This window comes from Notothenia rossii (genome assembly GCF_949606895.1).
Source record: "Notothenia rossii genome assembly, chromosome: 11".
Classification (NCBI taxonomy): Eukaryota; Metazoa; Chordata; class Actinopteri; order Perciformes; family Nototheniidae; genus Notothenia; species Notothenia rossii.
This window is the reverse complement of record NC_136910.1, coordinates 4,304,616-4,323,361: the sequence shown is the minus strand read 5'-3', so window position 1 is coordinate 4,323,361 and position 18,746 is coordinate 4,304,616. Positions and strand designations below refer to the sequence as shown.

General features: G+C 42.1%; 1 protein-coding gene across 1 annotated transcript; it reads right to left on the bottom strand.

Moving 5' to 3' along the window:
• Positions 1-3,692: 3,692 nt before the first annotated feature.
• Positions 3,693-9,535, bottom strand: gdf10b (growth differentiation factor 10b). The gene is made up of 3 exons (XM_079657369.1): positions 9,106-9,535; positions 6,154-7,058; positions 3,693-5,707 (listed from the first exon to the last, which is right to left on the bottom strand). The coding sequence occupies exons 1-3, from the start codon at positions 9,392-9,394 to the stop codon at positions 5,516-5,518; spliced, it is 1,386 nt and encodes a 461-aa protein (XP_079513495.1). The 5' UTR covers positions 9,395-9,535; the 3' UTR covers positions 3,693-5,515.
• Positions 9,536-18,746: the final 9,211 nt, after the last annotated feature.

The following is an 18,746-nucleotide window of genomic DNA, read 5'->3' as shown; positions in this document are numbered from 1 at the left end:
GCACTGGAAACTGTGAGGTCACTGAAAAGCAGACGCTTCCACAAAATGCCTTTTCCCAGCTTGAGGGTGAAAGTGTTGAGGCCAACAGAAACAAAACATTCTTTACAGCCATCATTGTAAAATATGTCTTAAGAGTTCGTGTTGTATCATACTCCTGTACATAAGAGGTGGTGATACCATAATGAGATCAGAAGTGACGATCACAGAGAAATAGTAACTGAATTATCATACAAATATTAAAGGGCCCATGTCATGCTTTTCCGGTTATCACCCGTCCCCTCGTGTGTTATGAAGGTTTTTCTGCATGTAAACGGTCTGCAGAGTCACAAACCCTCAAAGTACAACCTGTAGCGAGTAAAATTCTAACACAGAGAATACCTGTCTATGCTGCCCCAGAACGCCTCGTTCCAAATGACCGGATTGGCCCAAATGGACCAATCCACGGAGCCCCTCACTCACCAGGACCCCTTGGCTAACTAACAGGGAGTCCCATTGACTTGCATAGAGCTCCCTGAATGCTGGTAATAGACGAGTTGGGATGGTGGAGCAATGCTCTCTGCAGACCCATTCTCACAGCGTTAGAAACCGTTTTCTTACTCAATATCAAAACACACTTATTGTTTTTACTTCGGCTGTGAGTGTTTGTGTGTGCTTAGGATGAGTTTCGCTTGTTCTCGCTGTATCGTCGACCCGGAAACCTGTCCGCTCCTCGCAGCAACGAGCCTCGTAACGTCCCGACCAATCGGAGCACACTGGGCTCACAGGGGGGGGGGCAGGAGCTCCAACAAGCCGTTTAGGACAGAGAGTGAATACACATACAGTACTAGGACGTGCACAGGTACGGCCTTTTTGGCTGACCTGCCCCTCTGGAGAGAGCGAGAGTTTGTTTTTCTTTTTTCTGTTGTGGACGAATCAACATGATAAGCCCACAATTAGTATTGTAGCGTCTCGCTGCGGGAAACACATTTTGTCAGCGCTGTCATCTGCCGGTGCGTTAAGACCACCTCAGTGTCGGATTTTGGAAACTTGATTTTGAGTTGTCTCATGGCAGTTAGGGTATAAGGGACAAACCAGGGGACTTTACTTCCTCTTGATACCGTCGGTTATTTACAAAAAAAACAACTAAATATAGCCTACTTGTTGTTTTTGAGTTTCGGTCTTTCTGTGTCTTCTCATCTGTAAACTCCCTCAACGGGGCCGCTCGCTCTCTTTTCTTGATCGTCCTCTCACGGGTGAACAGTTCAATGTCCCGCTTCATTGTAGGATTTCTGCACTTTAGTTTGACCATCTTTGTTACTAAGTTATGGAATTCTAAATAAATAAGTAATTAGATACCTTACCGTTACTGCGCTCATAAAGAATGATAAGAATAATGCGTATTGAACTGGTTTCATTAATTAGTGATTTTATTTAAGGTAATTAGTTAGAAGCCCTATTTTATCAGTATGTCTGGACTGCACAGCAGTTACAATGGTCAGACTACATTAGAACAGAATTGTCCCCATTTTGTCTTCAATAGTTACTAACATTAGGATATGGACCGCAAAACAAAAAATGTCCCTGGTTTTCATTTTTTAAATCAAGTCACTTAATGCAAGTAGTCACCTCAGCTTATTTTGTTATGAGATGTGAATTACTGTTCAATTTAGTTGATGTAATAACGTTTGGTTTCTTTTACATTAAAAACAAGTTACAATTTTCTAAAGGTGTTATGTTGTTTTACGGGGGGAGGCCCTTTTTCCAGTTTAGAGCAATAGCCCGTCCAAATGTCTGTGCACGTCCCTGATACAGAGATGCTGTATGAGAAACCAATGTGAGTTTGGAAGATTGCACAATTTAAATCTATTCTAGTAGACCTCAACAAAGGAATTATGATCAGTAGAAATGGCCATGACATGGGACCTTTAATAAAGCAGAAAAAGTCCAATAAGAAGAGGTATTTCCTATACTTCTCCAGAGTAGCAATACAATGTTGCATGTATTTGGAGTCACAGGGTCACATAGCACGGTAGCTATTAAAGAAAATACATTTAAACGAACAGAATTTAAATGGAAGTATTCATATAAAATAGATGGTGGACTAAAATGTTGTAAAAATAGGTGTTTCCAACAAATTAGGTGTCATATCTAAGGAGAAACTTAAGGTGTTTTGTGCAGTTTGCCACTTAATTCTTCCAGGCAGAAAACAACCAGACATCTGTTAGAACACATGGAAAAATGTTGAACTGATATACTGTATATAAGCGAGGGTCTATAAAATATGATAGGCATGAGAACAGAGTTTTTTTTCAAACCACTGGCACATGAAACAAAGACATGATGGACATGGTGGTTTTCATCACTACTTCCTGTACTGTATGTCCAAGATGATGATGGGTCTCTGTGGGGGGTCTGAGCCCAAAACCACAAGCCAATGTTTCCGGGGACGTTGGCCAGAGTCCGGCATATCTGGGAATGTCTGTGTTTTAGTCATGCAGTCACTCATGCCGTGTTTCATAAAAATGCTTTCAATGTGGCCTTTTCAAATGTTGAAGCATTCCTCTCTATGGAGTCCATCAGTGATGAGAAATCCACTGGCACGGATACAGTTAATAATGTCTGCATGCGGGAGAAAAAAAAACACAGCACGGATACTGGACTGAGGAAGAGCTGTTGAGAAAACTGGTCACTATAGGTCAAAATGAATTAGAAAACATTCAGTAAAAACTTGAGTTTGACCAATGAACGTTGGTCTTTGACGGTTGATGTTAATAATATTATTATTTTATTTAATGTGCAACAAAAATAAGTCAAATTTAAAAGGGGAAATCTGATCCCCTGAACTCTCCAACCTGCCTCCCACCTTTCCCCCTGCCCCAAATGGTCCTGGACTTGAACCCCACCCCCCAAACACACACACACACACACACACACACACACACACACACACACACACACACACACACACACACACACACACACACACACACACACACACACACACACACACACACACACACACACACACACACAACACACTCACACATACCATGTATACATCACTTCAGGGGACATTACATTGACTTACATGCATTTCCTGGAGACTTATCCTAACCTTAACCATAACCAACACATGCCTAACCCTAACCCTAAACCTAACCAAGTATTTGCCCTAAAATTAATGATTCCCCTTATGGGGACCTCCAATTTGTCCTCATAAGGGAGGCGAGTCCCCACACGTGACTGTGTAAACAGATTTAGGTCCCCACAAGTGTAGTAATGCTAGGACACACACACACACACACCCACACACACACACACACACACACACACACACACACACACACACACACACACACACACACACACACACACACACACACACACACACACACACACACACACACACACACACACACACACACAACCTTCCCTCATCCAGCACCAGTCACTTTTCTGCCCATCTCCGCTGCTACTGCACTGAAACTGTACTTTGAACATTTTAAATATATTATTAACATTTTAAATTGTATACCCCGATTATCTAGGCCCTTTTTGTTTTGTTTTATGTATATATGTCACACTGTGGGACTGCGGGAAACGGTATCTCGAGATATCTGGATGTTTAACACATGTAGTAATTTTGACAATAAAGCTGACTTTGACTTTGACTTCTTTAAACAGCAGGGCTTATACTATTGACGTACATTGAGTTACTGTAAGATATATAAGCCTAAGCTTTAAACACTTTTAATAAAAGTTTGCAAATGTCTTTAACAATATGTACAATTCAATTTATTTCCTTACGAGCCATACATTAGCCTATAGAGCACACATCACTATTCAAATACACTTTAAGCCATATAATACAGTTATAAGGACAGATACATTTATCCCTTTTTACTTACCATGGAAATCTACCATTATTACAAACTGTACAAGTCATCTATGAATAACAGTATTCATGTGTTTAAAGTCAAATGCTGAATAACAACTTGTTCCTTTAAAATGTTTAAGTCTCTTCGACATTCCCAAAATGCACAGCAGGGGGCAGCAGAGCGCTGTGTTTACCCTCAGCTGAAACAGAAGCAAATGACCATCCAATGCTTGCAGCACAGTATCTGTCAGTAGGTGTCATAAATATATACAAGATATAAACAAATGGCTATTAAAATATAGTTTAAAGAAGATGTTATTACCTATCATGCACAAATAGTTCTTGCTAATATATGGGAGGTTCAACGTCAACAATAGAATAGGTACAATTTAGTTTGCATTAGTAACTACAGTATTTACATGACGAGGGTTGAATAATGTAGGATGTAAATCAGTCTGTGTGTCCCTCCTGAGTCAGTGAGCAGTTCATCAGGGAGTCCAAATCCAGACAGGGCCAAGCAGCAGAGGAACTGATGAGAAAAGGCTTCAGGAACTTTTGAAACAACAAACGAGAGCTTACTCAACTTGGAAACATTTCCAAAAAGACAGCAGAGTCCAGGTGTAGGCCAGAGATAATGGAGTTTTATCTTGAATGATATTAAAACAGTCAAGATCACTTCATAAAAGTGAAAGTGTGCAGAAGAAATGAAAAATGTTACCCATAAAAGACCATTGTATATTCACGTGTCACCCCTGTGTTACCTGGAATTTATGAGGGAAATACTCCTTTTACAAACATTCACACAAATCCTGCAGTACAATCCAAGTCTCATTTATCCAGTTTCATACTTCACAAACACATGCATTTACATTAAAACCTGACTACTAAGGACATAGAGGTGGTGAGAGATGCTTTTGCACGAGCGAGAGTCAGTTTATAGACAACTGTTTAAAAAAAGTAATGTTTAAAGGTGGGGTAGGTAAGTTTGAGAAACCGGCTCGAGATACACTTGTTGTTATATTCCATGGAATGCTCTTAACATCCCGATAGCAATGAATATCTGAAGTGCTTTGACAAAAAAATCCATAAACAAATGTCATCTGTGGAAGCCGTGGCGCTGTAAAAAGCACGACCAATCATCTGAGCCGGCCCGGCTAAAGTAACTGGATGGCCTACCTGCCTGTCATCCTTCCATCTGTGCACAAAATTATCTCGTGCCCTCATTGGTCATGTGCGCGTTCGTGTGTGTTGGAGGCGGGGCTCTGTAAGGAAGTGGCCGATTTTTTCCGGTTGTGTATTTTCTAATTCTCGCGCACTCGAGCTGGTTTCTCCATTCTTACCTACCCCACCTTTAAGTGACAACTCATGTGTTTGGGACGTGGAGAAGAAGTATTAAAGTATTTACTAAGTGCACTTATTCAACTGCTTTTGGATGAAGGGAGAAGAAGAAATAAAGGTGGCTTTCGTTGAGGGGAACAAGTCTTTAGAAATAATTAGATAAGCAGGAAAAACTTGGTTCAATGTCGAATCTTGACAGAGTAGGAAAAGATTCACAGAAGAGTTCTCGAACAGAGACTCCAGAAATCCTGAGTCCTCCAAGTCGTATCAGTTTATCCTCACTCACTGCTGTCCTCTTTAATGCAGAGTTTCCATTGGTTTTCACCGGCAGGCGCAGGTATCCACAGACATGCCGGGGTAAACCTTCAGCACCATATTCCTGCTGGTGTCCAGGAAGAGGACGCTGAGGGGACTCATCTTGTCGGGAACGCAGCACGGCTCGGGAACACCGGGGACGATCCCCACCGCTCGCACGATGCTCTGGATGGTGGCGTGGTTGGAAGGACGCACCACCTGAGGAAATGAGTGGGAGAAGGAGGGATTAATGCTCGAGGAAGTAACTCTTAAACATGTAACAGTAAAGGCAACATTTCTTATTATTATTATAGTGTTCTTAAAATAGTTATCTATCTGTATTTTTACATTTTTGTTTTACTTTTATATATGCACCATGACATCAAGTCAAATTCCTCGTACGTGTCAACCCACCTGGTAATAAACCTGATTCTGATTCTGATATGCCAACGGATGCATGAAATCAATTGATATTTATTTACATGTTTTCTATGTGTTTTCTACAGAAACCCTGAGAGGCCATTCAGGAACGAAAATTCTGTTGATACATTTCTTTCAAGTCAGACCAACAACCTTTCCTCTCTTGTGTTTATGAATTAGGAACAGCTTGATAAAAAGGAAAATCGTTCTAAATGTCTTGTAGTAACAAAGTTTCTGTGGCTCACTTTAGAGATGGGGAATCCACAGGCCCCGGCGCAGTAGTACGCGTCAAACGACTTCGGCGCCAGAACCCACTCGCTCCAGCCGATGTCGGCGAAATCCACCCTGAGGTATCGTCTGGAGCAAACCCTGGGCTCGCTCCACTGCCTCCTCCGGGCCTTTTTCATCGTCCTCTCATCGAAGCTCAGCACCTGAGGCTTTCCCAGGCCCTCGCTGCTCTCCTGCCCCTGCTTCCTCCCTGGCTTCACTGCCGCTTTGGCTTTCGCCGGGAAATAAGTGTTCTGCCAGAGTTCGTGGTTCTTCAAGGTGTTGTACTGCATCTTGGGGATGTTGTTGGTTTGGAGCTGGTGATGAAGGTCTCGCCGAATCCTCGAGGCTGGAGAAGCTGAGGAAGATGCCTCCTCCGCTACGGGGAAAGGTCCGTATCGTTGGAGTGACAATGCCACGCTGTTAGGCTCATCTATCGCTCTGTCATCAGCGTATATCAAAATATACGGCATGTTGGCCGAAGAGAGGCGCTCCTGGCTTTGAGGGCTTTTCTGTTGCCTCGGAGGTGCCCCAAGCTCCACGTCAAAGTCCACCGTAACCACAAGCTCTTTCACATCCTTTGCGTGTTTCACCACCGTTGTTACATCCCCCGATTGCCAAGAGCCCTTCTTGAAAGCAGCCAGAGTTATGTTTCCCAGCGGTGTGGAAGAAGCTGAGTTCGGGGATGATCCGCGGAAGAGGATATTCGGGGAGGGGGAGTGTTGGGGGCCGGAGGACGGATGGCGAGGCTTTCGGAGATGCCACTGTCTCTGGTGGTGGCGTGGACGCTTGTGAAGGAAGTGGAAAGAGGCGCGGAGAACAAGCTCTGATTCTTGGATGGAGGACAGGTTGAACTGGAACACCTCTTTGCCATCCACGACTCCTGGAAGAGGAAAAATGTATTTTAGGTTAAAATACTTCAAAAAAAACCTGTCAAACAGCCTTTTCTTTAAAGGTCACCTATTATGCAAAATCCACTTCTTCATGTCTCTTCTACATCAACATGTGTCCCCTCTTCTTCATGTCTCTTCTACATCAACATGTGTCCCCTCTTCTTCATGTCTCTTCTACATCAACATGTGTCCCCTCTTCTCCATGTCTCTTCTACATCAACATGTGTCCCCTCTTCTTCATGTCTCTTCTACATCAACATGTGTCCCCTCTTCTCCATGTCTCTTCTACATCAACATGTGTCCCCTCTTCTTCATGTCTCTTCTACATCAACATGTGTCCCCTCTGTAGAAAGAGACTCTGAAAGTTTCAGGAACAAAGACCCCCTCTCTTTTTGTCCTGATCCATTTCTATAAAAATCTGTCTGAAAATGAGCTGATCAGATTTTGGCCACTTTATGATGTCATAACGATGTTTTGTCTTGTGTAACCATTAGCCAATCAGCAACCAAGGTAATCCCCCCCCCCCCCCCACATTATCACCTGAATCTCCTCCTAGAGCACCATTGTGTTCTTTGTAACCAAATCTCTCTCAGAGGGGCGTGGGGAGGGGCTCCTTACTTTCATCTAAAGTAACAGACAGAGAATCAGCACTTTGGAAACAGGGCTGAAACAGAGGGGATTATGGGTAATGCTGCAATGATCTGTTACGTGTTTGGAGCCAAACACTTCAGAGAAATGTTTTGCATATCTGAGACCTATAAAATATAATATGGGACCTTTAACACTTTTTCAACCGAACAGATGTTTTGTCAAAAAATGCTAAATCCCTGATGAAGTATCTCCGCCTGAAACTGACGATTAAAGCGATCAAGTTTCAGCTTTAAACCTTCCCCCTCAACTATCATCTGCATTGTTTGACTGACACGAATAACAACATCCAACACGTCTTCTGCGGAATCTCGCTCAACACATCTGACTGACATAAGCATGCAGCATGGAAAGTATTAAGCACGGCACGCTTAAGTGCCTGCCTCACGCATGACCAAAAAAGCCTCATCCTCGACGGCTATACTCTTGAAGTTCACCCTCGTCTCGCACACTTCCACCGCAGCCTGAAAGACAAACATTGGATCGGTCCAGTAGGTCTGTCGCAGCCATATGGAAATGCTTATAGCAGAAAGAGCTCCTCTGAGGCTTCTCGCTGTGCAGCCGGTGTCTGGGTGTGATAATAGGCTCTTGTCTAACACCTAGGCAGTTGCAGCTACCGGAGAACTAACAGAGCTCCAGGCTTAGAGTCCCCCAGATCACTAAATCACAACGGAGGTGAAGATGTTTAAGCCCAAATGGGAGCGAGGGCTGCTGTGTGATTGGCTAAACACCTGCGTTTAGGTTGATGCACTGATGAAATAATTAGGATCAGATGTTTTCCCAAGATATTCCTTTGTGCATAACATTGAATTATTCAAGTTGAATGTGAACTTTAAGCCTTTTTATGCACTTTGAGACTGTATTCTGTAAATCAAATAAAAGTGAGGACACAAAAATGAAATAGGCCCTCCTTGAAATGTAATGCTTTTTGAGTTTCATTCAAGGACACTGTAAGTAGCATAATACTGTTATATAGTACATTAAACATTATTTTGTATAAAAGAATACACTTTTATGCTTGATTTAACTTTTACTATTTTTAAATTGCTCCAGGAAATAAACAGTTTCTTGGTTTTCTAGAAAATGTAATGTATTATAATCCAACCTCCATCGGGTCTGAACTCATTTTTCATGAACCTAAAACATTCTCCAATCAACATACATTTTTAAAAGTTCAATTAGATGTTTTTAACACATTTATCAGACAAGATTTAGTGTTAAATAATACCAACTTGAAAACACCGGATTTGTTCTAATTTAGCAGAGACTGAGAATGTAAATGCATCGGTTTATAAGTTATATTCCCTTCTAACATAAAAAGTACGAGACGTGGTACACATTTCATTATTAACATAGTTCATGGCATTAATACACTCTGTGCTCACTCACTCGGGACAGCTTTAAAGCTCCTCACGGTGTTTGCCTCCCTCTCGCTCTGCGGCTCTTTGCTGTACTTCTCGTACACTTTGAACATGTTGATGGAGACCATGTCCCGTTTGGTGCCTTCGTGCGCAAAGACGCGCTGCTCTTCAGCCAGTGGGACATCAGCACCTTTACGCACGGCGTCCACAAAATCCTCAGACGCGATTTTACCCCAGCTCGACTCCAAAATGAGTAACAAATGCAGAGTGTGAAGAAGCCTGCTCGCCATGGTGGAAGTTGTAGGAAATGAATCCATTAAAAATAGAAACTGTGGAAAAAAGAAGAGCTGCCTTTCAGCTTGATGCCCACCCAGATTTAGAGCCGGTATCCAGGTAATCCGTGTCAGACCCGCACTCCACGGTTCACGGTCCACAGCTGTTTCTACAATGGGAGGAAATAGGGGAGGACTGGAGCTGCTGGAGGACAGATGGTGACGCCTCGGAGCAAACAGCCAACGAGAGACATGCAGCTTTGATGAAGTGCTTACGAGTTTGTTTTTTTGCAGCAAGGACAGATCACTATGAAACCTAAACTGTAAATATGATGCAAGATATATCCACTAAAGAAGCCTGTGGTCAAACAAAAAGTTAATTTGGGAAGTTTTAAAGCTGCAAAGTTCAAGAATATAAGGTAAAGTGTGTGTGTGTGTGTGTGTGTGTGTGTGTGTGTGTGTGTGTGTGTGTGTCAATAATCTCTATATAACCTGGTGTGATGTTCCACACAATATAATAGGTTAATAGGTTACTTGTTTCCATGTGTCCTTGCAATAATTGGCAGTGGTAAAGGCTTGTTTATAGGGAGTACCTGCATGGCTAGTTGGTGAACTTAGCCTGTGAGCTAACGACACCTAGCATTTTTCTATTTAGTCTATACTGCATGAAAAGTGGATACCCTGATATTTAAAAATGATGTTAGGGTCATATTTGGCCTACTTGTCTGGAATTATGGTTATGATGTTATGACAGAAAGTGCATTAAGACCTTTACAAAATATTAAGTTAAGTTTTGGCTGGGCCTGTGATTTTTCGGCCAAATGTAAAATACTGTATGTTCTTTGGACCAAAATCCGCTTCACAGCAGGAAATGGACATCCTTTTTCAGTGGTGGAGTACTTCTTGTTCAAGTTTGGGGCTTGATTGTAACCAAGATAGCAACAGTTGTGTGACACGAAAACACAAAATGCTTCAGCTAACATTTACAGCGTTGGGTTCGGTTACTCTTGGTCTCAGGTCTGGTTCGGAAATAATTATGCAGCCCATGCGTCACTCTAGTACTTTTGACTCAACTTCCCCCCCACGTGTTGTTCTCATGATTGTATAACAATAAAGAGTTGAAAAAAGGAAATCAAAATATACTCTATGAGCTAGCTAGCTTGCATCAGTGTAGGAAGCGTGTTAGCTTGGTTGCTAATGGGACAATGAGTTCTCGTATTTCAAAGATGTATATGCTTCACCAACTTCTCTCTCTTTACTCGTATTTCAAAGATGTGTATATTTCACCAACTTCTCTCTCTTTGCTGTCACCAACTCATTCCTCTTTTGTTACATGGTTTACATTTGGCAGAAGAGGTTTAAATAAAAGTTAATGGTGCAAAACAGCTATGCTAGATTCCTCATTTTCAACAGCTGTCACGATGGCTTTGTCAATGGCCCAAATATGCACGTTAAAGTTCACAAAAGTTGAAGCTCAAGTTAACTATGTGTTTTTGAAAATCAGTGGTAAAGAAAGCGTAAAACCAGAGTCAACTTTTCAGTGTGTGGGATTTCACTGAAGATGCTTATCTCAGCCTCAGGGAAGCTGATAACTCGACCGAGATGAGTGACACGCAGCCAACAGCAGAAAAACAACTCTGATGTCTTTTTAGTCTCTCCTCTGCTCTCTGTGTTTCTAACTCAGCACAATAGTTTCACTGTGAGGGAGATGGCAGGAGGTAAGAGCCGCCACGGGTCAGACAGCTATTAAAATACCTCCTACTGGTCCTGAGGGGGATCACAAGGGGCTCTTTGACACCACCGTGTCTTACATCGGGTATAAAGGACTCCGCTGGGACTGGGATCCCCCCCATCTGTAAAACACTGGTGTGTTTAAAGTTCGTTCATCTGTCCGTGGCATCTGTCTCCACCCAAAGAGCTATCACTCAGCGTGGGCTTGTCTAATTGGTTCTAATGGGGTTAGAAAAACTAATGTTGCTCTTGTGAGTCTTCTTTTGATGGCATTGCAGGCTGTCCTCACCAGTAAAAACAACAGCATTAATCATTTGATCAAACACTTGAAACGACCATTGCTTATGTTTCGTGACAAGCAGCGTCTTGTGGTCGTGCGAGTAATGACTCTTCCCCCTCAGAAGCAAAGGCGACAGTAACCGGGGTTTGATTTCCAACCAGGCCCCTCGGGATCTGGGGCCCTCAAAGGCAGCTTGATGTTGTTACGGTGCCACGAAACCTCTGAAGAAGGAGGTCAGGGAAGATGGTAGGGGGCATAGAGGGCATGGCTTTGATGTTGGAGACTACGTTTCACATCCAATCTGCTACCAACAGCTACATTTTGGTGTCTCTTAGCTATGAACACCAGACTTTCTTGATCGTATTAGTTTTAGCTGCCTTCAGAAAATACCAAAATGGTCACACAAGGTTTGGAGACAGTGAACAAACTACCTATTTTGTTATTTAGTTATAAAGACTGCAGGCACTTTTTTTTTACAACTCTTCATTCTCCAGTGGAAACATCTTGATTATTTGTTGGATTGTTTGTCTGTCAGCAAGATTATGGAAAAACTACGGGCCTAATTCTCATGTAAATTGGTGGAACAAGTTTATCAAAAATCAAGGAGTTGCATCAAGTTACATGGCGGATACACGCAATATTATTTTATGGAAACGAAAGTCTGCACTCTCCCAGTTCCCTTCTAGTTTACACTATTAATGGTTCTATATCAATTTATCAATGAAATTGGTTCTATGATTGTGCATAATCTTTAGTAATATTTAGGCATCTTATACATATAACTAATCCAGATGTACAGCTTTTCCATTATAACCTGATATTTCTCAGTATATCCATCTATGCTTTCGCCACCAGACTACAATTCAGACCACGGTCCACTCTAGGTAATAAGTGCCTCATACAACTCCACTTAAATATATCCCAAACTTTTTTCTAAGGGAAATTAGCCTTCTTGGTAGAAAACTCCCTTAAAGAGAAAGGTTCTTCCCACCAAATCTAACTATAGCCATTTGCCATAAGCGTTAAGTTTCTTGACGTAAGTGTCTCTGAATAAAATCAGTAACTAGATTGCTCCATTATGTAAAATGACCTTTATAAAGAAAGTTGAGTTTCATGCTCACACCTTCTGTCTGGAGCCTTTGGGGTCAGGATAAACACAATCATTATATTCCCTTTTTGTCAATTGCTGAACCCTTTCTGTTTGGTTTTAGGGACAGAATCAAAACCGGACATTTAACTTAATGTTAAGAGACTTTGAATCTCCATTGTGCCACCGTGTCTTTTGAAATAGCGTTAGCCAAAAGGCCTTAGATCAATTTCAACGCTTCTGGGGTAGCAGCTGTAGTCACTGAGCCAAAACTGCTTCACCACAGTGATTAGCCGCCACTTCAAAGGTAATTTAAAACCCTTAAGAGTACTTGTCACACCCATAGCGAACTTCATAAGACCTCTCACTTAACAGCTTTCCTGCAATGGGAGAAGTAGAGAAAATGTCACGGATAAAGCTCATAATTTGTCAAATTGAAAACCGTTGTATCCAAAGAGTGTAAATTCTCAATGATCGTAATGTCACCTCATTATCGGGGGTTTTCATTCAGAGATCAAAAGGAGCGTGTCCAGGCTAAAACTTCCCACACACGTCAGCCTGGTCACCGACATAGCTGCTGAACAAAGTACAATGTGAGAGTATAAAGAAAAATAGTCATTATTAGGTGCTCAAATATTGAAACGAGCATGAGGCTAATGTTCCACGATTAGTTTCATTTAACCTTGTTCTATGAATATAACCGTGGAATAAAGGCTCTTTCTTTAAAAAAAATTCTACTGTGAAGCTGTGCTGGAAATATCTCAGCTCATCATGTTCTCTGTGTTTAGTGGTGCAATAGAAAAAGAAACACATTCGGAGAAATACAGTGTTTGTGCTTTATTGCAGAGTGGTATATTCTAGTAGCCAGTTAGCTTAGTGTAAAATAAAGACAGCGAAACAAGATAAAACATCAAGCAGTGCTACATCAGAATATCATGACTAAAAACACCAACATATTTTCAGTCTTGCTAAGGCTTAGAAAAGAAGATTGTTACCACTCAACCAGTGATGCCAACTTGACTACTTTCTCGATAAATCCAGCTACTTTTTCTGGTGTTCTTGGAGACTTTTCTGGTGTTTGGAGAATCTGACGTGATATCAGAATCAGAATACCTTTATTAGTCCCACAGAGGGGGAATTTGCATCGTCGATAGCACGTAATCGTTACTTTCCTCGACGAGCAGCGGGTGCTGAGCCCCTCCGCCGTCCCAAAGCACTCACAGGCAGCCTCACTAGGCAGCTGCACTCGAGCAGAGAGGTGGCAAAGTGACCCAAAAGAGACACACTACGCGTCCAGACTGAATATTAATCACGCATGCGCAATGCCATTGCTGATCCAGCCCTGGCTTGCAGTGTGTCTCTTTTGGGTCACTCTGCCAGTCCCAAGCCCAGATAAAGAAGGAAGGTAGCAATTCCATCCCACATAACACTTTTTTTTAATTAAATGTGACTAATTCTTTAACAAAACTGGACAAAATGTATGTATGTAATGTTGGTCTAGAGTAGACAAAGCATTAAAGTCATCGAGTGATGGCCAAACATAATAAAAAATAAAAATAAATCAATCAATCTTTTCCCACTTTTTGTTTCTCCTTCGGCGTCCATTACAACTACGTGCAAATGGCTAAATATGCAAATTAGGCGATGACGTCATTTAGCGACTTCTAGCTACTTTTAGGACAGCCAATAGCTACTTTCCTTACTATGGAGTTGGCAACACTGCAATCAACATGTCTCTACACTTGATATGAAGCTACCGTTAGCAACTCCTTAGCTTAGCATAAAGGCGGGATAAAAAGGGGAACAGATAGCCTGATGCTGTCTGAATAATCCACCTGCCAGCAACGTTACTAATTAACATGGTTTATCTTGTTTATTCCATAACAAAAAAGGCGTGAACATGACAAGTTATAGTTCAAGGGGGGTTATATGTGAGACTATTTAATTAGCTAAGAGCAGTGACTTCCTGCCTTCAACTTTAGGTAAAAAAGGACTAAACAGGACATAGCCTTACATGATAATAAATTAGCTTTAAAGTGACCGGTAGGTGGATTTTTCAGACAGGCGTTATATCTCTTTCGATCGTTTATTCTAAGCTAAGCTAATCAGCTGCTCTGCTAGCTATTTAGAGACAGTTAATAAAAGTGGTATCAATGTTGTTATCTACATCTCAGCATGAACATGAATTTGGACATTTGTTGGTATTTCACTATTTTATTTAAGTTCTGCATCACTTAAGATGTTAGTACATTATTAAAGTGCTTTCTGGACCACACAAACAAGCAAGCAATGTTGACCGTGCAAAATAAAAACTTGAGAGCAGTGCTGCTAATATAAATACCAGACTAAAGAGCAGGCCAAATTTCACGTCCTCTAATACCCATTGAGACTCATTTAACATTTTTCATCTCGTGTGAATGACATCATGGATGAGTCACCTTTCCTCCTTCTCCTTCGCAGGGTAACATGGGAAGTGTAGCCCCCCAAAATATGCTCTCATTCACAGAATATTTGCCTGGGGTGCTCATCAGGACAAGGAGGACAGGCGAGCCCACCGTGTTTCTTTTGGCTTGAGACCCCATCCTTCATCCTCCCCCTTTTCCTCCTCCTCTTCCTCCTTTTGACTTGTTTTCATACTGCTGGCTGGAGCTGAATGACCATTCATGCTCGATGCTGTTGGATATGGATGTGTGTGTGTGTGTGTGTGTGTGTGTGTGTGTGTGTGTGTGTGTGTGTGTGTGTGTGTGAGTCTGAGGGGCATGACATCCCCTCATCTGATGTCTGCCAAGCCATCCAAACACACACACACACACACACACACACACACACACACACACACACACACACACACACACACACACACACACACACCATGTCCTACTCAAGTCTGGATTCTGTGCCATACCTCCCTCATAGAGAGCCACAGTCATGCCACTTGAGCGCACATCAACATCACTCGACCTGGAGTGACAGGTCCACACACACACACACACACACACACACACACACACACACACACACACACACACACACACACACACACACACACACACACACACACTGCGGCAGCTATCTGGTTGTCTCATGCGTTAGTGTTGCAGCTGAAAGTGTGAACGTCTGCTGCAGTCAGAGGGGAAACTTGTTCACTGCAAAACAACAACTGACATATGAGGAGAATTATAATTATTTATTCGAGTTGCTCACAGGGGAGTCAACTCAGACGTATGTGTGACTTAGAGACTTAGAGTGTGTGTGTGTGTGTGTGTGTGTGTGTGTGTGTGTGTGTGTGTGTGTGTGTGTGTGTGTGTGTGTGTGTGTGTGTGTATTTCCTTCTTCACAGATTTGGCTAATCAATCAATCAATCAATTGCTGAAATAGCCAAAAGCAAAAGTCTAGGGCTTTGAATCTTTTGGGAGTCCCATATTTTAAATCGGGATTACATTTTTGTTATATGAAATTAACTCACATATTGTTCAATTATTGGAGCAAGAAGCCAGTGTGTTCGTCCCTGGGTTAGTAAGGAGAAAGAAAAAGAAGAAGCACATCCATTGCAGTGTTAGTATCAGCGAAACATATCGTTATCTCCACTCTCTGAGCACACGGCTTTTGGAAACGTGACCAATTAAGGACTGAGTTGTTCCTTGTCCAACCAGAGTTCAAAGTTTTGTGTCACTGTATTGTAGTGGGTGTTGCTTTCGGACAATTCTTCCCAGACACACCTCAAACAAAGCAAACCTGTCTCCTACAAAATCACATTCAACTGAACTGCACTCTTAATTCCATTTCGAGGATGACATGTTTTCTCTTGGATTGCAGTTTACGTCACTTGGTTAGGTTTTGAAAAAAAATACCTACTTATTAAAGTTGCATACAGAAATGTTAACGTTGGCTTTTGGTTTTACAGAGCACACGATCATGTGAAGTCCCGTGTTTGTTCGAGCAATGGAGCAAAATGAAAACAGGTGAAAGCAGTCAGGTATAACCACTACCACCAGTGAACACGCCCACCACCAAGTATAGAATAGAAAAGAATAGAACTCCCTTTTTTAAGGTGCCATCAAAAATACAAAAACCAACAAGAGACCTACAACATTCAGGAGAAGACAACATACACACAACAAGCATTCATACTTCAATATTCAGATACAGTTAAAGTGCAGGAATATATCGGTTTAAGTCGAATAAATATGTTTGAATGTGTATAAATATATATATATATTGTGTCAGTGCATGCTGGGTTATAAGTGATACAACACAATACATGCAGCTCCTACAATTGTAAATGCACTTACTTATGTTTCCATTTCTAGGAGACCAGGATGAATATAGACAATCAGAGTGTTTGGATGGATGGGAAGTGTCGACACATCAGCTACTTGACAATACAAAGCTTTCAGAGCGTGTCCAAATTCCCAGAAAGCCTTCCCAGATTCTCCTAATATGCTTCCTCATCGCTCCTGTGCCTCCCCCATGTCTGGATGTCAGCCTGACCCTGTGCCACGGGGCTGTCGGATCCACACATGACGACCTGCTCATTTATCATGGCTGCAGACAGTGGGAGCTGGTGACTAACCGAGGTAATGAGCTGCTCTTCTGAGCGAGGGCTTCCCCTCCGGAGATCCAACTAGCATGTGCAGGATCCAAAACCACACCAAAAAAAAAAAAAAAACCCGCAAAGCAACACCCCTGTGTGGCTCCACGCAGACAAGGCCAGCAATCAGCGTGATGGATTTCAGCCTGACAAGCTTCTCCTCAAGCGGTCCAATTAGGAAAATGCTTTTCTTTTACTTGTGGGTTGCGCTTTCTGTTTTTGAACAAAGCTAAATAAGTCCTCAGTGTTACCGTCCGACCCCGGGTTGAGAAGATGGATTGACTTTAAAAGAGAGGTTTCATTATGGTTAAGAGTTTGCACAAGAGGAAAGTGAGAAACCAGAGCTCAGGGTAGGTGCTGGGGTTTCAAAACCAAAGACAGACGGGTGCAAAGAGGCTAGAAAAGCTGCAGACAAGCAACACCAACTTTTGAAAAACGAGTTCACGATGCCATCCAGCTGCAGATTTCTACTAGGTCTGACACTCTCACTAATCATAAGAACACATGTCACAGAGGGCCTTTATAACCCAAACCCTAAACTCTCTAACAAACGTCGGTGTGTGACTTCGTGACAGATGAACTTCTCCCGCCATGAGAAGAGCTTTCATTAGCAAATGGTGATCACTCCCCTCCGCTGTTTGCAAGACTGCAATTTTCTATAAGTGAGTTGTTTTGGCAATTCCTCCTCTGAGGGCCTCCCCCGTCTGAGAACAATCATCAGCCACGTGTTTGTCAGTTACTTGAAAAATTGACAACGAACTCAAATTGCACCTATTATTCACATCTCAGGCTTCTGGAGCAGCTGCAGTTAAGAAATAGACGTGATTGCAGACGTTTCACAATCCAGACCTGCGCTCCTCAGCTCTCTTCTTCTTGTCATTAACTACCTCCAGACTACGATGTTGTTTTGACACAGTGATGAGAATGTGAGAAGGATTTCGATGGTGTTAATGTATACAACAAAACCAGATTTCGTCTGGTGTTATACGATTGCAATTTCTGTTGTTTTATGTCACGTGTCAAACTCAAGGCCCGGGGGCCAAATCAGGCCCGTGGTGGATTTAATTTCGGTCCACAGGATAATTTTTAATTACTATTAGATCTGGCCCGTCGGTATATTGCACCTTCACTCCATCCTGAGGGTCTCCTCAGCTCAGAGCCTGACCCCAAACATTGATGACCTTGCACCCAAGATGAGATGCCAGGTATCTGAGCTAGCATCACAGAGCAGCACACTGAGTTTAATGGATGTTTCCTTCTGCACTTTCTCTCTCACGACAACAGGGCATGTTTGGTTTCTCTTTGAGGGAAATAGTTTTGTTGAAGCTGTTGTTGGCCTGTGGGAAAATGTAATCATAAGAAATGACTCTGGAGAAGCTGCAGATAGAGCCATAAGAAATGAATCAACTGATTATTTAATGTTTGATGTTGTTTTTATAGGCAATCATTTAAGCTTTGTTAGTTCCAGGTTTAATATGTGCAATAAGTTCATTTCAATACGTTTTGCAATAAACATTGAACCAGTCCGGCCCTCGGCTAGCACCCATTTTTTTATTTTGGCCCACTGTGTATTTGAGTTTGACCCCCCTGCTTTATGTGAACGATACTCAGAATATCGTATTGGTTTTTGGCTGCATCCACACTGCACTTTTACATTTGTTTTTTTAACGCATAACTTCTGTATCATGTACGTCGAGCTTCCACAACA